This window comes from Staurois parvus, unplaced genomic scaffold (genome assembly GCF_062004578.1).
Source record: "Staurois parvus isolate SC_StPar_1 unplaced genomic scaffold, SC_StPar_1.0 ptg000631l, whole genome shotgun sequence".
NCBI lineage: Eukaryota > Metazoa > Chordata > Amphibia > Anura > Ranidae > Staurois > Staurois parvus.
This window is the reverse complement of record NW_028318427.1, coordinates 518,303-542,341: the sequence shown is the minus strand read 5'-3', so window position 1 is coordinate 542,341 and position 24,039 is coordinate 518,303. Positions and strand designations below refer to the sequence as shown.

The 24,039-nt window shown below is 42.9% G+C and overlaps 1 protein-coding gene across 1 annotated transcript in view; it reads left to right on the top strand.

Moving 5' to 3' along the window:
* Positions 1-24,039, top strand: part of PRRT1 (proline rich transmembrane protein 1) — a 47,949-nt gene that overhangs the window by 15,047 nt on the left and 8,863 nt on the right. The window contains exon 3 of the mRNA XM_089693397.1: positions 6,605-6,781. Within this exon, the coding sequence (XP_089549523.1) occupies positions 6,605-6,781 (177 nt within the window). The remainder of the gene's footprint in view (positions 1-6,604; positions 6,782-24,039) is intronic.

The window sequence follows — 24,039 nt, the reverse complement described above, 5'->3', positions numbered from 1 at the left end:
AATAGGTAAAAAAAACCTTCAGGCTTTACAACCACTTTAACACATTGAGCACAATAAAATAAACATTCCCCAGTAAACTATTTGCTAAAAGTCTTATCCCAGCCTTTGCAGTTTACAACTTTCAATGCTGCTGGCTCCTGCTCACTCAGTGCTGCTTCCTTGAACTTCCAGTCACCACAGGAAAGACAGTGGTCAGTGCAGTCTCTAGTGCGGGGGCCTCCAAACTTTCTAAACAAAGGACCAGTTTACTGTTCTTCAAACTTTAGAAGGGCCGGACTGTAGCCAGCGGGAGTAGAAAATATCTTGGTGTCAGTGGGAGTGAAGAGTGTTTTCTCTTTGGTATTAGGTTGAGGAATAGTGTCCCATTTGTGGTGTCAGTGGAAGGAATAGTGCCCCCATCATTGGTGTCAGTGCTAGGAATAGTGCCCCCATCATTGGTATTAGTGGGAGGAATAGTATCCCAGCTTTGGTGTCAGTAGGAGAAAAAGTGCTCCATCATTGGTGTCTGTGGGTGGAATAGTGCTCCATCATTGGTGTCTGTGGGTGGAATAGTGCCTCATCATTGGTGTCAGTGGGTGGAACAAGCGGTGGGTACCCGGCTGTGAAGCCGCAAGCAGTCACAGCCGGGTGCCCACACTGAAGATGCCAACCTCCAGGAATACAGGACAGCTGGTGAAACAGACTGCGGGGGACACACCACGGGACTGAGGGACAGGTAAGTGGCTGTTTTTTAAAAGTCAGCAGCTACAGTTTTTTGTAGCTGTTGACTTTTATTTTTTGACAGGGTGAATGGAACTCCTTAAGGAAAAGGGAAATTATTTCAGGGACAGCGAGATGCACATTATGGACAGAGAGGACAACTGGTTTGCAAGAGGCATGATAGAGGCCATTTACATCAAATTGGAACAACCGTCATTGAATAGGAGTGAGGCCTTCAACACCGTCCCTTGCCCACATATAATACTATTTTAACATCTCTACCCCTGTGATTTGACAACATTTGATATAGTCAGATATGTAACTCAAAAGATTGACACCTATGCAGACTTCCTGACACCAAGGCTGGGATTTCAAAACAAGAACTGGGTGGGTTCTACGACTTCCACACCTTCCATTATATTCTTGGCTAATCAACATCTGCTTTGATATATTTCATTGAGTGTGGATTAAGGTGTCTGCATTATCCTTGTAAATATAAATGTTGAGGTGCAGGGGTGGACTGACAACTCATGGGGCCCCCGGGCAATAGGGGATCATGGGGCCCCCGGGCAATAGGGGATCATGGGGCCCGTGTCCTTACCCAAACTCAAAAAAGCCTATGAAAAAGGTACAAGGGGCATCTCATGGGGCCCCATACTGACCCTGGACTCTCAGGCAGTGCCTGAGTTTCCAAATGGTCAGTCTGCCCCTGTTGGGGTGTCTTCCTGATACTCATTGGAACTGAAGAAGTGGCTTGGAGAAGCTATAAAGAGTCTATAACCTAGCATTACCGATATTGACAGATAAGACACTTTGATTTGACACCTTCGTCCCCGATCACAATTTTTGAACGTATCAGCCGTGACTTTCCCAGATGTAGGGGTCTCATCTCTGATTTATATTGCTCCTTTAGGGACACCACCTTCCCTACTCCCCCCCTGTATAGACAGAAGTGGGAGGCAGATTGCGGCACTAATTTTTCTGATGAGGACTTGGATTCCATGGTGGATAATATACAGAGGGGCTCTAGATCTCTCTCGGTCCGTGAGACCTTAAAGTTTTGACTCGCTGGTATTATACCCCTCTGGACTACATGTCATGTTCCCAGGGACATCGCATCTCTGCTTCAGGGGTTGTGGCCTCGCTGGAAACCTTGTGCACGTGTTTTGGGCATGTCCTAGTCTCTCCTTGATCTGGAATAGGATCTTGGTGTTGGCCTCTGCCCTGGCAGATACTCCCATAACAATGTCTATACAAATTTGTTTATTGGGAGCTCCTATTTCGGGTGTTCCTGTCAATGAGATGAGGCTAATCCACACGACTTCTGTCTCATCCTTTTGGGCCATTGCCCTTCACTGGAAGTCACCGACCGTTCCTTTAGACTCAGTGTTGCAGAGAGTTGACATGGTCATGCTCATGGAACATATCCACTACACACTGCTAGATAGGATGCACTTGTTCAACAGAAAATGGGATGGTTGGAAAACACATCGGAATTTATTGTCTGACTGATGGTCTGTCATGGTTCGATGTGTTTCAAATCTTTGTTAACATCTTGGTTGTTTTGTATTTCTTACTGACTGTCTCATTCATGTACATGCATTTATCTTTTTTATGCTTGTATCTATACTACTGTTTCTCACCTATGTGCCTTTTTCTTGAGCTGTTTTGATCTTCAAGTAGTTATACTGTTACTGTTGTCTATCCTTTAATAAAAATCGTTTGTAAAAAAAAAAAAAAGAGTCTATAACCTTACAGAAAAAATCCAGTTAATACGTCTAAATATCAGTAGCATTAAATAAATAATAATAATGAAAAAAATAAATAAATTTTATTAATATACAGTTGTGTTCAAAATAATAGCAGTCAGACATCACTAACCGGATCAATCACTGTTTTTGGTAGAAATGATATTTCTACATGGCAAATCATTTACTAGCAGGTGTAGTAGAGTAATAGAAATCCAACAGACCCAACAGTCATGACATGCATGCTGCTGATTCTGTGTCATTGAATCACTCATTGAAAGGGGCATGTTCAAAATAATAGCAGTGTGGAGTTCTATTAGTGAGGTCATTCATTCTTTGAAAAACAGGTGGCAATTATTGCCCTTATTTAAGGAAGGAAGGCAGCAAATGTTGTACATGCTGGTTACAGTGCATTTCTCTCTGAAATTCTGAGCAAAATGGGTCGTGCCAGACGTTGTTCAGAAGAACAGCGTACCTTGATTAAAAAGTTGATTGGAGAGGGAAAACATATAAAGAAGTGCAGAAAATGATCGGCTGCTCAGCTAAAATGATCGCAAATGCTTTAAAATGGCAACCAAAACCTGAAAGACGTGGAAGAAAGCAAAAAACTACCATTCGAATGGATAGAAGAATAGCCAAAATGGCAAGGACTCAGCCAACAATCAGCTCCAGGAAGATCAAAGAAGATGTAAAGTTCTCTGTGAGTACTGTTACAATTAGAAGATGCCTATGTGAAGCCAAGCTATCTGCAAGAAGCCCCCGCAAAGTCCCACTGTTGAAAAAAAGACGTGCTGAAGAGGTTACAATTTGCCAAAGAGCACATTGACTGGCCTAAAGAGAAAACGCAACATTTTGTGGACTGATGAAAGTAAGATTGTTCTTTTTGGGTCTAGTGGCCGGAGACAGTTTGTCAGACGACCCCCAAACACTGAATTCAAGCCACAGTACACTGTGAAGACAGTGAAGCATGGTGGTGCAAGCATCATGATATGGGGATGTTTCTCATACTACGGTGTTGGGCCTATTTATCGCATACCAGGGATCATGGATCAGTTTGAATACATCAGAATACTTGAAGAGGTCATGCTGCCTTATGCTGAAGAGGAAATGCCCTTGAAATGGGTGTTCCAACAAGACAACGACCCCAAACACACCAGTAAACGTGCAACATCTTGGTTCCAGACCAACAAGATTGATGTTATGGAGTGGCCAGCCCAATCCCAGGATCTTAATCCAATAGAAAACTTGTGGGGTGACATCAAAAATGCAGTTTCTGAGGCAAAACCAAGAAATAGAGAAGAACTGTGGAATGTAGTCCAATCATCCTGGGCTGGAATACCTGATCACAGGGGCCAGAAGTTGGTTGACTCCATGCAACACAGATGTACAGCAGTTCTCAGAAACAGTGCTTACACAACTAAATATTCATTAAATGATTCAAAGGAAAGCAAAATCTTCAAACATTTTTCAGTTTATATAGTGAATGTTTGAGTTTGTAAAAAAGAATACAAACACTGCTATTTTTTTGAACCGTCTAATATTCACTTTTCTTCAATTTTTTTAGAGGAACAACACAAATTTGATATATTTTTCTTCATGTTGTGATTTGGAATAGAATGTGTAGTGTTCCCAATGCATTTGTGTGGATGGAAATAAAAGCTATTAGAAGGATTTTGATCTTTATTCACTTTTTTCAACACACTGCTATTATTTTGAACACAACTGTATATATATACAATTTATTATTATTTTTTTAATTACATACCTGTATTTTATTGGTGCTATAGTATTTGCTACAGTTATGAACTCTCAAGAGCTCAGAGATGATCTGTGTTATCAGCATGAGGTCAGGCTGTGGACGGGGTAGCAGAGGGTCTCCCAGCTACAGAATCCTCATCAAAGTTAAAGCTGAATAAGGGGTCAATTGTACGTTTTCTTAGGGCCGTGTCACGCTTGCAATCCAGTCACTAACAAGAAAGCACCAACAACAGGATCTCTAGAAAATTCAAGGGGGACAAATATCTTATTAGCATGTGTCGCTCCCTCGCAGGCTTCTGCAGTGAGGTGTCGCTCCCGTGCTGCCAAAAACGCTACAAATTCTGAGGGTCATGCTTTACTCATCCAGCTGGTGTGGGTCCGATACTTGCATGGAGATGAGTGTTGCCCCTCCCTGCTGTGTCTTCCAAAGTGATCTTGCCATTGGTGATTTCTGGTCAGCACCAGGGTAGATGGTGTGCCATGGCCTTTAGTATCCCTTCTGTGATAATAATTTTTCAATTTTCTAACATTTTCTAACTGGTTCTCCATAACGCTAGGTTCACACTTATGCCGATTTCAGTGCATTTTCCATTTTGCAAAAACGCACTACAGTCCATTCAACATGATTTCCTATGGATCTAGTTCACATCGGTGCGTTTTGAGCTGATGCATTTTTTGGGAAGGGTCAGGGACTTTTTTCCTGCAGCAGATTGCATTTTGTACATAATAGACTTCAAAAATGCAAGTGTTGCGTTTGTGATGCTTTTTTTTTTTTGCCAATAGGAAAGTATTGACTTTGATGCGAGTTTGGATGGGTGTGACTTTGGATGGGTGCGACTTTGATGCTACTTTGGATGGGTGTGACTTTGGATATGTGTGACTTTGATGCTACTTTGGATGGGTGTGACTTTGGATGGGTGTGACTTTGGATGGGTGTGACTTTGGATGGGTGTGACTTTGATGCGACTTTGGATGGGTGTAACTTTAATGCGACTTTGGATGGGTGTGACTTTGATGCGACTTTGGGTGGGTGTACCTTTGATGCGACTTTGGATGGGTGTAACTTTAATGCAACTTTGGATGGGTGTGACTTTGATGCGACTTTGGATGGGTGTGACTTTGATGCGACTTTGGATGGGTGTACCTTTGATGCGACTTTGAATGGGTGTGACTTTGATGCGACTTTGGATGGGTGTACCTTTGATGCGACTTTGGATGGGTGTGACTTTGATGCGACTTTGGATGGGTGTGGCTTTGATGCGACTTTGGATGGGTGTGACTTTGATGCGACTTTGGATGGGTGTGACTTTGATGCGACTTTGGATGTGTGACTTTGATGCTATTTTGGATGGCTGTGACTTTGATGCTACTTTGGATGGGTGCAACTTTGGATGGGTGCGACTTTGGATGGGTGTGACTTTGGATGGGTGTGACTTTGATGCTACTTTGGATGGGTGTGACTTTGGATGGGTGTGACTTTGATGCAACTTTGGATGGGTGTAACTTTGATGCAACTTTGGATGGGTGCAACTTTGGATGGGTGTGACTTTGGATGGGTGTGACTTTGGATGGGTGTGACTTTGATGCTACTTTGGATGGGTGTGACTTTGATGCGACTTTGGATGGGTGTGACTTTGATGCTACTTTGGATGGGTGTGACTTTGATGCGACTTTGGATGGGTGTGACTTTGATGCGACTTTGGATGGGTGTGACTGTGGATGGGTGTGACTTTGATGCTACTTTGGATGGGTGTGACTTTGGATGAGTGTGACTTTGATGCAACTTTGGATGGGTGTGACTTTGATGCGACTTTGGATGGGTGTGACTTTGATGCTGTTTTGGATGGGTGTGACTTTGATGCTACTTTGGATGGGTGTGACTTTGATGCAACTTTGGATGGCTGTGACTTTGATGCTATTTTGGATGGGTGTGACTTTGATGCTACTTTGAATGGGTGTGACTTTGATGCTACTTTGGATGGGTGTGACTTTGGATGGGTGTGAATTTGGTGTGACTTTGGATGGGTGTGACTTTGATGCGACTTTGGATGGATGCAGCTTTGATGCTACTTGAGTGCCAGAGAGTGTAAAGTCGCATAAAAGTTGCATAAAGGTTGCACTACATGAACAGAACTGTTATACTTTCCTATTAGCGCGAAAAAAAAAGCATCCAAAGTCACATGAAAGTCGCACCCATCCAAAGTTGCATCAAAGCCAATACTTTCCTATTGGCAAAAAACCCCCTGCAAAACACATCATAAATACATGTTCAAAAACGCACTGTGAAATCGCACAATCTGCATAGATGTGAACCTAACTGGAAGAAATGAATCATGAATAACTGTCTGCAGGACAGGACAATATCGGGTATTTATTTACTGGTTGTTTCTGCCCAACAGCAATACCCAGCGGGAACTGTCCCTCCGCAGCCTGGCATCCCCCCTCCACAGATCCCCCCGGGACTGGCACTACTAGAACCTCGCCGCCCGCCTCATGACTACATGCCGATTGCTGTGCTCACCACAATCTGCTGCTTCTGGCCTACTGGTGTCATCGCCATTATCAAGGCTGTGCAGGTAAGTCCCTTCTCTTGTTATGTTGAGCTGTATTGTGCTTTATATTTTACATTGCCTGACTTGTCTGTGAGTGTTATTGACAATCCTGTATAGTCAAACCACAAGCAACGCACCATGCTTCACTGGGCTGTCCAAGCATGAAAACCCTTTCTTAAAGGACACCTTCCTTAAAAGACATGTATATTGGTCCTATAAAGTCGGACTAAAAGTAACATTTTACAAATGTTTTCACTAGTTTGATAAAAAGGTAATTACTGTATTACAAAATTTGGGTGTTACGAGCCAGCAGGGGAAACCCCAGGCTTCGTTTCACACGTTTACTTGCCCTTCTTAGCTGCACTGTGGAGAAAAAAGCCATTTTGTTCACAGAGATCAATAGCTAAAGTTCAGATTTGCACAAACAACTGAATACTTACTCCTCCCTCTCCCTGCTACACTCCTTATAGACTTTCTGAAGATCCAGTCAGAGAGGCCTAATGCAAATAGCTTTTTCATTTTACAAATGTTTTCAGTAGTTAGGTAAAAAGGGAATTATTGTATTACAAAATGTTGGGTTTATGAGCCAGCAGGGGAAACCCCAGGCTTCGTTTCACACGTTAACTTGCCCTTCTTAGCTGCTTTGTGGAGAAAAAAGCCATGTTGTTCACAGAGCTCAATAGCTAAAGTTCAGATTTACACAAACAACTGAATACTTACTCCTCCCTCTCCCTGCTACACTCCTGATAGACTTTCTGAAGATCCAGTCAGAGAGGCCTAAGGCAAATTGCTTTTTCATTTTACAAATGTTTTCAGTAGTTAGGTAAAAAGGGAATAATTGTATTACAAAATGTTGGGTTTATGAGCCAGCAGGTGGAGCCTCAAGCTTCGTTTCACATGTTTACTTACCCTTCTTAGCTGCTTTGTGGAGAAAAAAGCCATGTTGTTCACAGAGCTCATTAGCTAAAGTTCAGATTTGCACAAACAACTGAATACTTACTCCTCCCTCTCCCTGCTACACTCCTGATAGACTTTCTGAAGATCCAATCAGAGAGGCCTAAGGCAAATAGCTTTTTTGTTCTGCAAATGTTTTCGCTAGTTAGATAAAAAGGGAATTATTGTATTACAAAATTCTGGGTTTATGAGCCAGCAGGTGGAGCCCCAGGCTTCGTTTCACACATTTACTTGCCCTTCTGAACTGCTTTGTGGAGACAAAAGCCATGTTGTTCACAGAGCTCAATAGCTAAAGTTCAGATTTGCACAACTGAATGCTTACTCTTCCCTGTCCCTGCTACACTCCTGATAGACTTTTTGAAGATCCAATCAGAGAGGCCTAAGGCAAATAGCTTTTTCATTTTACAAATGCTTTTGCTAGTTAGGTAAAAAGGGAATTATTGTATTACAAAATTTTGGGATTATGAGCCAGCAGGTGTAGCCCCAGGCTTCGTTTCACACATTTACTTGCCCTTCATAGCTGCTTTGTGGAGAAAAAAGCCATGTTGTTCACAGAGCTCAATAGCTAAAGTTCAGATTTGCACAAACCAGGGGCAGACTGACAACTCATGGGGCCCCCGGGCAATAGGAGATCATAAGGCCCCTGTGTCCTTGCCAAAACTCAAAAAAGCCTATGAAAAAGGTACCAGGGGCATCTCATAGGGCCCTCTACTGACCCCGGGCCCTCGGGCACTGCCCGAGTTTCCAAATGGTCAGTCCGCCCCTGGCACAAACAACTGAATACTTACTCCTCCCTCTCCCTGCTACACTCCTGATAGACTTTTTGAAGATCAAGTCGGAGAGGCCTAAGGCAAATAGCTTTTGCTATGTTCTCTCTTTGGAAATCCCATTGTGGTCTGGGACAACTATGCCAGTGTCATGGGAACACATGGGGTGGATTTACCAAAGGCAAATAGAATGTGCAATTTGCTTCAGAGCTTCGTCAATGAGGGGAAGCTCTGCTAATGTCCATCCTTCAATCACGTGAAGGCAAAAATGCAGTTTTTTTTTATTGTCTTTGTATGTGATTGGGTATTCATTGCAAAGTGAAGCTTCATCTCATTTACTAAGTTCTGGATCACCTGTACATGCAGAGTGCAACTGCACTGGCAATGTGCACCATCTATGTGCCTTAATAAATCCATTTTTATAGTCAATGTCTATCTTTAAAATAAAGATTTCTTTTTATTAGTGAAATCAAACTGATTAACTTAATGAAATACACTAAAATAAAATTGATTTACAACTACTATAGCCTTTATCCCCTTCATGACCAGGTCATTTTTTCCTTTTTAGCACTGCACTATTTTAACTGGTAATTGCGCTGTCATGCAACACTAAACTCAAACGCCATTTATATCACTTTTTTCTCACACATAGAGCTTCCTTTTGGTGGTATGTCATCATCACTGGGTTTTTTGTTTTCTATGATATAAATGAAAAAAGACCAAACATTTAAAAAAATAAAACAATAAAGTGTGGGGTCTTGTGAGCTACTATGGTGTATGTAAAATGTTAATAAATAATAAAATATCCTATAATTGTGATATACAATTGAAATTAAATTAGATAATGTATAAAACTGTGAAAATGTGGTTCGCTTACACTCTACAGATACTCACACCATTGTGTCATAAAGCCTCAAATCAGAAATAGTGTCGCGCTTCACTGACAATTACAAAGATGATGAGTGAATAAGTGTTAAATTAATAAATAAAAGTCTCGCAACAATATCACTGCAATTATATTGCTACTACAATCTTGTCCTTAATGAGTCTGTGCCTTTGGGACTTCTTCTGTTTCTGTGATGCGAAATAATAACCGTGCAGTTCACCAAGTTTAAAAAATATATTGTGCACCTTCACTGGTTGTGCTCTCACCTGATGTATATAACCAAACAGTTAAGTGAGGTCATAAAAAGCTTGTGTCCTTTTATTTGGACTTAGTGGTAAATGGATAGGATTATCCTTCTGTCCCTGGGATGGATGGATGGACAGAGTGTTTCCTTTTTCCAGCAGGGGGACCCCTCACTTCCTTATGGATTTTCCTGGAGCCGAATGGATGGACGGGAGTACCCCTCTTCCCACTAGGGGGTCTCCTTACTTCGTTAGGGATTTTTCTCCATAAATGTATTGGCCATGAAATATAATAAAAGATATAGTGCCTTATCCTCTTTAAAAGTTAATTTATTCAAATAAAGTAGTGCACTCACTTGTATTACAAGTTAAAACTGCATTAAAAGTAAAAATTTTAATCCACAGTAAGGTTTTCCAATATTGTTGAATACTTGCTGTATGTTGTTTTAAGTGTCGTGACGTCAGAGCCCCTCTCCTACGCGTTACGTCACCGGGTCACGTGACTTCATCAGGGGGAATTCAATATTTTTTGCTTTCTGCTATAAAACATATCCAATAAAAAAAGTAAAAAAAACAAACAAACTACTTCATAGATTTTGGCCAAAATGTATTCTGCTACATGTCTTAAAAAAAAAAAATCCCAATAAGTGTATATTGAATGATTTGCGTGAAAGTTATATAGTCTACAAACTATGGGATATAGATTTGAATTTTTTATACTACTAATGGCGGTGATCAGCAAATTATGATGGGATTGTGATAGTGCAGTGGACAATCTGACACTAATTGACACTGGGTGGGAACTGACTAACTGTCACTGACATCTCCAGTGACACTAATACAGTGATCAGTGATAATACTATATACTGTCACTGCACTAATGACCTTGGCTGGGAAGGGGTGATCTAGTGCGATCAAGGGATTAAATGTGTACCTAACAGTGTGTAATGTGTGTATGATGTGCTGCTTTTATGAACTTATCTCTTTGTTTCTGATTCCTGCTTTGCAGGGATAAGAAACAGAGAGATTGTTCCCTTTGTACAGAGATCTGTGTTGTCAACACAGGGCTCTGGGCTGTGATTGGATACAGTCGATCAGCAGGTCCCAGCCATGAATCATTGGCCGGTACTTGCTGACAGACAATTACAGTGATGTCGGTGGGGCGTGCATGCCCTAATCCCAGAATCAGATGTACCAGTACGTCGCTTTGCCAGTACGGGCGCTCCTTAAATGGATAGTTTCTCTTTAAAGGCAAAAAGCAGTAAATTTATGTTATGGGAGTTATTGACACGATCTGAAAGAGCCTGCATTTTTCTGCAGTGGATAAATGCAGGTCGTGGCTAGGGTACAAAGAAAACAATTGGTTTCTATGTGCCTTGTTCACACTACAATGCTGCTGTGCTGTGCAGTGCAGTGAGCTGCAGTACAATGTAGCACGTCTTTCCATTTTTCCACCTTATATCATTTCATTGCACTGCTATGCAGTAACACCAATGAAGTGTCAGTTTAAATAAAGTTAACCGCTTCCCGACCACCCTATAGCAGAAATACTGCTACAGAGCGGCACGGGTGCGTAAGATCACATATATACGTGATTTTGCATTTCTGGGTAGGGGGCATGCACACCCTACCCGCGCCACCATTCGCAGCCACGGCTGTCAATCACTGGGTCCCGGCTGATGATTATTCGCTGGCGCTTGGTGATTGCCGAGCATCTCCGACGGGGAGAAGAGCTATTTGTAAACAAAGTAGTTCTCTCTGTCAGCTCATGCACACTACTTTGGATGGCTGTGCACAGCACAGCCATCCAAAGCAGTGTGCTTACAGTGAAGCACATGGACATAGTGAAACAGCACACAGTTAACCCTTTGATCACCCCTCATGTTATCCCCTTCCTACCCAGTGCCATTGGTACAGTGTCAGTGCTTTTTTTTAGCACTGATCACTGTATTGTTGTCACTGGGGATGTCAGTGACACCAAGTCAGTTCCGCCTAGTATCAGAATGCCCCGCCACAGTCCCGTAGTCCCACTAAAAGTCACTGATCACTGCCATTACTAGTAAAAATTAAAAAGAAAAAAAAATTCCAGTATATATTACGCCATTTGTAGACGCTATAACTTTCACGTAAGCCAATTAATTTACATATATTGGGATTTTTTTTAGCAAAGACATGTAGCAGAATACATTTTGGCCTAAATTTATGACAAAATTATATTTTTAAAATTTTTTTACTGTACATGTTTAATAGCAAAAAGTCCAAAATATTGTTTTTTTTCTCAAAATTGTTGGGGCTGGAAAGGTGATAAATAGTCTGATGCATTGGTTCCTTCTCCCCAGGAGGGTTACAAAGCCTGAGGGGCTGCTGCCCATTAGGCAGCCCATGGACTGTGTAGCTGTTCTGGAGGCCTCAGCGGTGTCAAGGCTAAGGGCCTGGGTGGATCTTCTTAGAAGCTGGGTGTAGGACTTCATCACAAGAGATCCAGTCTGGAGAAGGACTTACTAAACTGTGTCCTGATGACGCTGGAGGGTGGCAGCTGTAAAGACCCTAATGGATTCCGGGGGCTATGCAGTGTTCTGGAAATCGCATTGGCTACCAGATAGTTGTGCATTGGCACAAAGTAACCAGATGCCAAAGAGACTTGCCTCATGGTCCCCAGCTGTGAGGCCTTAGACTGCTCAGAAAGCTGCTGCATGGTCTTAAGCTGTGAGGTCTTAGACTGTTCAATATTCACAGTTATTTAAGGAGAAGATTGTCCTCTTGTTGATGTTACAGAGCATTTGGAGTATCTCATGCCCTAACCCCTCTCCTGTATAAACTGCTTCAAGAAATAAATCTTAAAAGACATCCCCTGGACTGTGTTATTGGAGCTGGTGTGAATGGACTGATACTTGCGGTGGTGGGCAGCTTCTGTACTTTTAGGGAAGAACCAAGTTTTACCAGCAGCCACTACAGGGGGTAGTGCTTCTACAAGGATTAGAGTTGTCCTGAACCTGCATAAAAAAAGGATTTTAATAGATCTGAGGATCTGCCTAGTAATGATCAAATTTACCCCAAGTTCTACTCCATGTATTTGTAGCACCCTCTAAGGGTGCTAGAACCTTATATTTAGTTGGTTCACAGTAGTGAAGTGAGCATGCCTGTTTGGGTTTATTTTTTGGTCAGGCTGGAGGGCTCTACAGGTCAGGTCTCTGGCACCTCCCCCTGTTCTGGAGTCTTCATGAAGATTCTAGAAGCTAGTGAGCGGAGGGTTGGAGACCAAGATCTGCATATTCATGGAATCTGACCAATTCCAGGCAGTGACATGGCAGATGGTCCATAAATATGAGAGAGCCTGGCCAGCAAGGGAGTCTGGTGCTTGGTTGGGAGATGGAGTGTTGAGGATCGTGAGGCCTGGGAGGGGACCTCTGCCTCCAGGCTGGAGCTGAGGAGGAGGAAGGAGAGGAAATTTAGACAGAGCAAATTGCACCACTAGTCCTATCCAGAGGGTACCCTCCTCAGCATGGAAGACTAGCACAGCTAAAAGGCCTCAACAAGCAGTCTTATGCAAAACTGCAGGATACAAGGGACAGTGTAAGTACCTCTACTCCCCCAGGGCCTGTAAGGGAGAAGGCTGCCAGATTCAATATCCAGCATGCTTTCACGGGGACAGTGTCACAGCTAACGTAATCCCTTGCTCTGGGACACTTGCAAAGCAGCCAGGTGGGATGGTATTTCCTTCATGAGAGTTCAGCCAAGGGGACCCTAAGTCATAGTGCTACTGAAGTAACTTTGCTACAGATCCCTAACGGGACATATACCACTCCGGCTGGAGTAATATTCAGGATCCATCCTCTTTTGTACATAAATGCAGGACGTTTGTCCTCAATTCATTCTCCCTCATCAAGTTTGGCATCCCATAACCCCCACACCCTATCCAAGTTGTTTTCCACTAAATAAAACAACAAAAACAAGCCCATGGACTGGATTCTTGACTTCGTGTGTTTGCTGAAAATGTGTGTTGCCTGGCCATGAAGGAAATAGGGGGACCCAAAACACAGGGGCTCCTCAGGGGGTAGCACTATATATTGGTAGGTTTTTTTTCAGCAGATTATTGCTTTAAACCAATATGAGAAGGACAGGAATGTAACATTTGTGGCCCTAACTTTACTGAATCAAGGAGCGCTATCAACTGGTGGTACTGCTGACTCACTTTAGCGTTGGCAGTTGGTAGCGTGTGAAGGATATGCACATTCTGCTGTGTGATTTCCTGTTTTATGAAATCAGACATGATAAAAACTGAGCTGCCCACGGCTCCTCATCCCCTTTGGCAAATGCCACAGCTGCTCAGTCTGGGCCACTTCCCTTCAACATTTAACACAGAGGACTGGACCCACGGGCAGACAGCTTCTGGTGTCATTCTCAAACAGCTAAGAACAATATTCAAAATGAACTTATTTGTTTTATTATTATTATTATTTTTATTATTATTCACACTACAGGCATTTATTTAGGGCCATCAATTTCACTCAGTGCTTTATATATAACACATTCACAGTCCCTGCCCTCAAGAGGTTACAATCTAGTGTCCTTATCTCACATACATACACATACTAGAGCCAAGTAACTTACCAGCCTGTCTTTGGGAATGTGGGAAAAACACAAAGGAAATCCATGCAAGCACAGGGAGTACATGCAAACTCCATGCAAATAATGCCCTAGTCAGAATTCAAAGCAAGGACCCAAGTGTTGCAAGGCAGGCATGTTACTCACTGAGCCACTGTGATTTTTTTTTTTAGCAAATTTTTCTGATTGGTATAACCCTCACTTCATCCAATCCTGAAAACAAAATTCCAAAAGCACAATAAATAGAGTAACTGTATATTCAACATTTCCCTTGATGTACTTTGAGCCATATTCAGGAATATCTCTTACTAAGAAGCAGGACTTTTTTTGCAGTGGGAATGCATCTATTGTTGCTAGAGGGATCTAATGGTGTGGGGGTTGTCTTATGTTGCTAGGGGGTCAATTGTTTCCAGTCTACTGTTGAGGGAGGGATCTATTGTTGCTGGCTGTAGGAGGGTCTATTGATGCTGGCTGCTGGGAGATCTACTGTATTGTTGTTGTTGGGGGTCTATTGTTTTTTGATGGATCTATTGTTACTAGGGAGGTCTGTTGTTGCTGGGGGGATCTATTGTTGCTAGGAAGATCTATTGTTGCAGGGAGGAGTCTATTGTTGATTGGGAGGTCTATTGTTGCTGGGGGGTCTTATGTTGCTAGGGGGTCAATTGTTGCTGGTCTACTGTTAAGTGAGGGGTCTATTGTTGCTGGCTACTGGAGGGTCTATTGATGCTGGCTGCTGGGAGATCTACTGTATTGTTGTTGTTGGGGGCGTATTGTTTCTCGGGGGATCTATTGTTGCTAGGGAGATCTGTTGTTGCTGTGGGGGTTTATTGTTCCTTGGGGGATCTATTTTTGCATGGAGGGGTCTATGTTGATTGGGAGGTCTATTGTTCTATTGTTGCTGGGGGATCTTATGTTGCTAGGGGGTCTATTGTTGCTGGCTGCTGGAAAGTCTATTGATGCTGGAAGATCTACTGGTATTGTTGTTGTTGGGGGTCTATGAATTATTGGGGGATCTATTGTTGCTAGGGAAGTCTGTTGTTGCTGGGGGGTCTGTTGTTGCATGGAGGGGTCTATTGTTGATTGGGAGGTCTATTGTTACTGGGGGGGGGGGGTCTTATGTTGCTAGGGGGTCAATTGTTGCTGGTCTACTGTTGAGTGAGGGGTCTATTGTTGCTGGCTGCTGGGAGATATACTGTATTGCTGTTGACGGGGGTCTATTGTTGCTGGGGAGGTCTGTTGTTGCTGGGGGATCTATTGTTGCTAGGGGATATATTGTTGTTGGGGAATCTATTGTTGCTAGCTACAGGGCATAAATTTTACTGCTTCTCTTGTTATTACTAACCAATTCTGTACAAATCACCTAGCACCTCAAAATGATACTTGGTTCTGTATTTTCTAAAAGGGGTGGTACTTGGAGGTTTGTAGGGGGTGGAATCAAAGAATGGTGCTCGTAGGTGGGTAGGAGATGGAATCAAAGAATGGTGCTCGAAGGTGGGTAGGAGATGGAATCAAAGAATGGTGCTCGGAGGTGGGTAGGGGATGGAAATAAAAGGATGGTGCTCAGAGGTAGGTAGGAGATGGAAACAAAGGATGGTGCTCGGAGGTGGGTAGGGGATGGAAACAAAGGATGGTGCTCAGAGGTGGGTAGGAGATGGAAACAAAGGATGGTGCTCAGAGGTGGGTAGGAGATGGAAACAAAGGATGGTGCTCGGAGGTAGGTAGGAGATGGAAACAAAGGATGGTGCTCGGAGGTGGGTAGGGGATGGAAACAAAGGATGGTGCTCAGAGGTGGGTAGGGGGCGGAGACAAGGGTGACTCAGGAGGGGGGAGTTCCTGGACCTATTTTCTGAGAATTAGGCTGGGAAAGATTTGTTCAGTTTCAAACCTGGACCCACTGAGACCTTCTCCTGGCCTTGGCTGACAGCACAGTGCAGCGTGCATTAAAACATTTCTCCATTAAAAAAAGGGAATGATTGGCTTCCAGTTACATAGAGAATATTAGATGAGATCATTAGTAATTCTGTTGCTTGGACCCCTTTATTGCACACCTCCTTTGTTGCAAACAATGTTGGAATCAGTTGCATTGCTATTAACAGATCATGTGTGTTTAAAACTCTTTAAAGTGGAATGCCACCCAAGAGGGAAAGTTCCACTTTAAGGACTGGTTCCCCGCTCCCTGTTAAGTATTGGCACCTTTGGGGAGCGGGTACCCAAAATTGACAAGTACCTGCTTCCACTTTGGCTGCGATCACCTGGGCGATCGGAAATGGAAGTTGTCCTCCCCTCTCCCTCCCTGCAGTCTTCTGGGACACGTGACAGGTCCCAGAAGACTATGGGACCATTCAGAAAGCGCGGCGCTACTCACGCATGCGCAGTGGGCGCGGCTGTGAAGCCCCAAGCTGTCACAGCCAGGTGCCCACAATGAAGATGCCAGCAGCAGCCAATGAAACAGGCTGCGGGGGGGGAAGCGGGGGACACTGTGTGGTGAGTGGACAGTTTTTGTAGCTGCTAACTTTTATTTTTTTACATTTGCGCTGGAACTCCGCTTTAAGTATCTTGAATGGAGATATAGATTTTGGTATTGTGGTACATGTTTTGGGTTTGGAGTTATACGTAGCTGTAGAGAAGAACCCTTGCTCTCTGTGTGGAAGCAGTGGTCTCTCTGAAGAGGTCCAACACACCCCCTGCTGAGGTAGACCTATAGCACTGCGATCAGAAAAGATTATTTTCCCTTCTGATTGGAGAACTTTAGGTCTGGCTCAGCAGAGGGCATGTCTGACCTCTGCAAATAAACCATTCCTTACACACACAGAGCAAGGGTCCTTCCCTGAAACATGCTGGCAGAGGACAGGTTTTTGTACTCAGGCTGTTGCTGCTTTTTAAAGAAAACAAACTGTACAACCTTTTGTATTGATGCACTTGGAAAATACTTAGCTATTTTAAGCGATGTGTACTGGAGTTTCAGCTATCCCGGGACTCCCTCTCCTCACTGGCTGAGAAAGCAGCAGGAGCTATTGGCTCCCACTGCTGTCAATCACAGACAGTGAGTCAATGAGAAGAGAGAGGGGGCCAGGCCAGGCCAAGCCACGGCTCAGTGTGTGAATAGACACATGGAGCAGCGGGTGCCCCCATAGCAAGCTGTTACATGATCGGTGACTTAATCATTGGAAAAAACTTAAGTCACTGATCACAGGACGAAACACGTCAGTAGCCACAAAATGAGCACCACTAACTGAAAACACTATGTAACTCATTTTTAATACTCAAAGCAAATTCCCCATCCATCCATGTCTCCGTGCTTTATTTTTTTGATATATCACTTTGAAAAACACCTCTGCGGGCATTTCTAGCTGCGGCCATCTTGCGTAAGGGTAGATGATTATTATTTTATTATTATTATCTATTTGCTAATGCTAGCAGCATAAGGATTAATATTAGTTCATCATGATTGAGATAGTTTAGTTCCACTTTAAGGCTAGCCATACACATGAGCTTGTGGGTAGGTGCAGCGCGATGCGGCAGCAGTAAATAGAGTCCGAGTCCAGTTGTAGAAAACAGAACTGTATTGAAATAAAAGTTCAGTAATGCACAAAAACCCGCACTGGGCGCACTCACAGGATGTACTGTATTGAGAAACAGCAGTAGGTCTCAGGTGTGTCAACAGCATCTGTCTCGAGGAGTGGAATGGGGCTTGATCAGTCCGTATCCAAGTGGGGAAGCTTCCAGGAAGGATGGCGTTTCCCTGCACTTTCCCTGCTCATCTGGAACCTCTCCCTGATGCTAAGCACTGCCCGTGACAGACGGGAGACTTGTCCCTACTCTTGTTCACATGCAAAAGGCACACACCACTCGGGATCTAGTATCTTAAATAGACTCTTCCTGACCCAAGATGGCTGCCAAAGTCACATGGGATGCCAGAATCCAATCAGATCCTGCCTCTCTGTGACCGAGGAGATCATAGAGGAATGAGGCTCCTCTTGACTTTCTCCTCCACCAGGCTGAATGAGAGAAATCTAATAGATTCTTCCATCCCTGCTAAACAGTGTAAATGAAATAATCTCTTACTACGGCTATTGTATTCTGACAGCCAGCACCCACGGCTGTCAGAATAACTGAACAGTGCACAGTCAGGGGCATACAAAACAGTCACAAGAGGCCATCTGATACAAATTGCTTCCCGCTGATGATGTCAGAGGGACAAACACAGGAAGGAACTTGAATCGGAGAAGAAGCAGGTCACTCTGGCTCAGAAGGTCAACCCCAACCCCACTCCCCACAACTGTCTTCCCGACATGGTACAGAGGCAGCTACGCTGACCAAAGCAAAAACTCTACATACAGTGGGGATCGAAAGTTTGGGCACCCCAGCTAAAAATTTGTATTAATGTGCATAAAGAAGCCAAGGAAAGATGGAAAAATCTCCAAAAGGCATCAAATTACAGATTAGACATTCTTATAATATGTCAACAAAAGTTAGATTTTATTTCCATCATTTACACTTTCAAAATAACAGAAAAAAAAAAATGGCGTGTGCAAAAGTTTGGGCACCCTGCAGAGTTAATATCTTGTACTGCCCCCTTTGGCAAGTATCACAGCTTGTAAACGCTTTTTGTAGCCAGCCAAGAGTCTTTCAATTCTTGTTTGAGGTATCTTTGCCCATTCTTCCTTACAAAAGTCTTCCAGTTCCTTGAGATTTCTGGGCTGTCTGTCACGCACTGCTCTTTTAAGGTCTATCCATAGATTTTCAATTATGTTGAGGTCAGGAGATTGTGAAGGCCATGGCAAAACCTTCAGTTTACACCTCTTGATGTAATCCCCCGTGGATTTCGAGGTGTGTTTAGGATCATTATCCATTTGTAGAAGCCATCCTCTCTTTAACTTCAGCTTTTTCACAGATGGCATCAAGTTACCATCCAAAATTTGCTGAAATTTTATTGAATCCATTTTTACTTCTACTCGTGAGATGTTCCCTGTGCCACTGGCTGCAACACAACCCCAAAGCATGATTGATCCAACCCCATGCTTAACAGTTGGACAGAGGTTCTTTTCATTAAATTCTGTGCCCCTTCTTCTCCAAACGTACCTTTGCTCATTCCGGCCAAAAAGTTCAATTTTAACCTCATCGGTCCACAGAACTTGTTTCCAAAATGCATCAGGCTTCTCTATATGTTCATTTGCAAAGTTCAAACGATGATTTTTGTGGTGAGGATGTAGAAGAGGTTTTCTTCTGATGACTCTTCCATGAAGACCATATTTGTACAAGTATCTCTTTATAGTGGAATAGTGTACCACAACTCCAGTGTCTGCCAGACCTTTCTGGAGGGATCGTGCAGTCAAACGTGGGTTTTGAATTGTTTTTCTCACAATCCTGCGAGCTGTTCTGTCTGATATTTTTCTTGGTCTTCCAGATCTTGCTTTAACTTCCACTGTTCCAGATGACTGCCATTTCTTAATTACATTCCGAACAGAGGATATTGACATCTGAAAACGCTTTGCTATCTTCTTATAGCCTTCTCCAGCTTTGTGAGCGTCAACTATTTTCAGTTTCAGTTTTCTAGACAACTGCTTAGAAGAACCCATGGTGCTGATTGTTGGGGCAAGGTCAGATGAGTCTGGGCATTTAAAACCTTTGAGATTGACATCATCTGGTCTTCCCAGACGATGATTGAGAACAATCCATGACACTGGCAGGTCTCAGCTTTGCAAAGGGGGCAGTGCATGCTATAAATTCTGCAGGGTGCCCAAACGTTTGCAGACGCCATTTTTTTGTTTTCTGTTATTTTGAAAGTGTAAATGATGGAAATAAAATCTAACTTTTGTTGACATATTATAAGAATGTCTAATCTGTAATTTGATGCCTTTTGGAGATTTTTCCATCTTTCCTTGGCTTCTTTATGCACATTAATACAAATTTTTAGCTGGGGTGCCCAAACTTTCGATCCCCACTGTACATAGTAACAAGCCTAGCACCATGTTAAATGTTTGCACTACATTGCACAGTAACCCAAACCCATAGCACTAAGAACTAGGCATCACGTTCTTACCAACAACCCTATTGATGTCTTAGCAGAATTGAGACACCACATCTCTAAGGCTCGGTTCACACTGCCGCAACTTGGAATCCAACTTGTGAGACCCCAAGTCGCATGACATGTGAAATCCCATGTTAGTCAATGAGAGCCATCCTAATTAACACTACTGAAGTCGCTCCGACTTTAGAAAAGGTTCCTGTACTACTTCAAGGCGACTTCTATCTGACTTGTGCCCATAGACTTCAATGGAAGTCACCTCCAAGTCGGATCCTCATCTATATTGATGTGATTTGGATCCGACATTACAGGAAGATCACCCAACCATTCCCTGAAAGTTGATTCAGAGTTGCTTCAAAGTAGTAATCAAGTTGCCTGGCAAAGTCACACTGCAAGTCGCATGACTTTCAGGTATCAGTAGTGTGGACCAAGACTTAATGTTATACATCTCCTGGCCCCTTTCCCATGGAAAATGGTGGAGGAGTTTTTCCAAGACATCCGACTTTCCACTATCCCAGAACAAAACCTCTCCTCCCTGAACCCTACCTGGCAATTAAAAGCCTTAAATCTGGTAGACCAGGTTCTGATGGCTATACAACCTTATTCTACAGAAAAATCTCTGATGTCCTTTTAGCACCTTTTAGGCAGGTGCAGTCCACTTTCTCCTCTGGAACCCTGGTTTAGAAACCCTGGTTTATTATGACCCATGACATTCAATAAATACACTCTTCCTCAACGAAGACAATGATGAGGCAATGATTGTCTTTGCTTGAACTTTACTGAATTTCTTAAAAGGGTTACCAGGTTACAACAATCCATACATTGGCATTTCTTCAGTGCAATTAGACACACAAGTCCAAAGTTTGGCATTATTGTGCAATAATAGAACTTTCCTATTTCTGTTTTACTTTTTAGAACTATCCCATTGATTTCAGGAGGGCTGCAGTGGTGCTACTTACAGTTCAGGCACGCTGCTCTTCACAATACGGGCCATAGGCCTTCACTGGTCCTCATTGCTTCCCCCAGGCTCCGGGGGGAGCTCTCCTGTTAAGAGGCACAACTTTCTCCTTACACTGCCAACATCCCAAGATGTTCCAAGTTTGGCTCCTCCCGCCACTAATTAAACCAACCCCGTGGCACACCTCCAAAGGGGAGTGGCCACTGTTAAAGGAGAATCCTAACATAACCCCTTCCTACATATTAAACAGGTTTCATATATATACATTGTCCCCAACAAAAACCACATTCACAGTTAGAATTTCGTTCGCTCTAGAAAAATTTTCCATCGTGCCCCTTTGAATTTTCTCATCACTTGAAAATAAATGTTCATTTGGCCCCACTAACCATAAGAAAATCAAAGGAAAATTGAAAAAATGTAAATTTTCAACCATAATTCTACTAGTGTATGGTCAGCTGAAAGCGGAACTAAACTGTGTCAGAGCACCAACAACTGAAATGTCATATTTAATATTGAAAGCAAACTCGCTAATCCATGTCCCCCACCCTAGCATTTCTAGCTGCAATCATCTTGAGTAAGGTCAGATGATTCATGTAGCATTTACTTCCTGGAATCCATCTGCCCTTAGCTCAGGCATGCAGGCAGGTGCATGTGCTTAGCTGAGAAGCCCCTCCTTCCTCCAGATGAAGGAAAAAAATGCCTGTGAAGACTCTTGAGATGTATGACATCATTTTGACCTAGACCAGAAACCAGGAAGCAACTGAATGTAAAAAACAAGTTTAAAACAAGTAAATATAATTTACCTTCTTGTCTAATTTACTAATGCTAGCAGCATAAGGATTAAGATAATTCATATTGATTGAGAGAGTTTAGTTCTGCTTTAAGTCCCGCCTTTTAGACTCAGACATATGTCAAGGGAAGACAACTTGAACAGATGCCTTGCTCTTCTGATAATTGCAATTATCTTTCCTTCTGGTTAGTAACCAGGAGAGGATCTAACATTATAAATGGTGCCAGGAGATCAAGTTAGGAGTCACTGTGCCTTCTGTAAAAAAGGAATCTCTGTTTCAGAGGTGAGCCTATACCAGGGGCAGACTAATCATTGAGGAACTCGGGCACTGCCCGAGGGCCCGGGGTCAGTAGGGGGCCCCATGAGATGTTCCTGGTACTTTTCATAGGCTTTTCTGGGTGTGATTTGAGTGTGGGCGAGGACACAGGGGCCCCATGATCACCTATTGCCCGGGGGCCCCATTAATTGTCAGTCCGCCCCTGGCCTATACATACCTTATTGGATATCATAATTCCTGAGAATGGGGGTGGAGTAGGGGGCAGGGCATTGGGTGTAGCTCATAGCGGTATGCTATGCATGCCATGGCAAAATAATGGATGTGGCAAAATTGCACCAACATTGGGAGAGGCCTAAAACTTGAGCTCATACACAGCATGCAGGGGTCACTAGTATATAATGTCCATAATGTCTGTTGCCTTCACTCTTTTAACTTGCAACATCCACATTGAAAGTAATAGAAATCAAGTCTGGACGGTATTTTCAAAGATAATCATTTAAGCAAAGTAAAGGCTGCCACCAGGAACGTAGACAATTCTATTTCATGGTATGGTGGACTTACCTGCCTGCTGCTCATGCTAGTGCTTGTGCTTGGAAATTGGCCTAGCGCTTTAACATGAAAGTACTCAGCTCCCTGTACTCTCCAACGGTTTGAACTTCAGCAAGTTGTCTTCACCACATCTAGATGCCCAAATGAGTTATTGCATTCAATTAAAGAAATAATACCTAAAGAATACAGAAAAAGTTTTACATAGACCATCAAGCAAAGGAAAGTGAACAATGACCAGATCCCAGTATTTCACTTTCCGGAGAAGTATAGATATCAAGTTGAGCAATCATCTACAAATAGATATATGATTAAATCCAATAATAAATTGGTAAAAGCAGCGTGAGGGAGAAAACTTCCGCAAACAGGATTTTGACTGAGAAATCAGGTTTGCAAGTATCACTTCATTCTATAGGAATTCTTTGTAATTGTGTTTGTCCATTTGAAATATATATATGAACCCACAGGACTAAAGGAACAGACGAAAAGTAGAAGAAAGGAGCATTCTTGTATTTAGGTATCCCAGGAAGGATAATGGATTCTGTAAAGGAGCACTGAGGGAGCAGAAGAAATGGGAGGCAGGAATAAGGAAGCATACATACAGGAGAGAAAAGGAAATAAAGAAAAGTTAATGGGGGTTTGGTAGGATGGTGGAAGCAACAATGACCCTAGAATTATCTTAGGTATGAGGTAAGATTTGCCAAGGTCTTAAAGTGGTCTATTTGGTCCAAGTAATTTAATAAAGTTCATATTTGTCCTCCTCCCAGGCCACCAGTCTTTCTAGTAGAAATGTGTACAATGCTTCCAACCACTAAAATAAATATGGACTCCCTTTGTGTATATGTAGACAAGAGGCCTAATTTCCTTAAGGGAGTTGTTCTTATAACAAATTAGGGTACACATGATACAAAGGAAAAAAGATGGCCTCATGCAATGTTTCATGTTCTTACTCAACACAGCAGTGTACAGTCAGTGCATTGAGCAGTTATATGTTTTTTTGGCCCATATGAGCTCAGAAGGGCAAAGATGCTGAACCACCTAGGCTCTTGCTTTATTATTATATTATTATTATATAGGATTTATATAGTGCCAACAGTTTGCTCAGTGCTTTATAATATAACGGGAGACAATACAGCAACAATACAGTTCAATACAAGAGGGATAGGAGCTTACAATCTAGGAGGGAGGGGCTAGTGGTACAAAAGCTAGTAACTGTGGGAGATGGACTG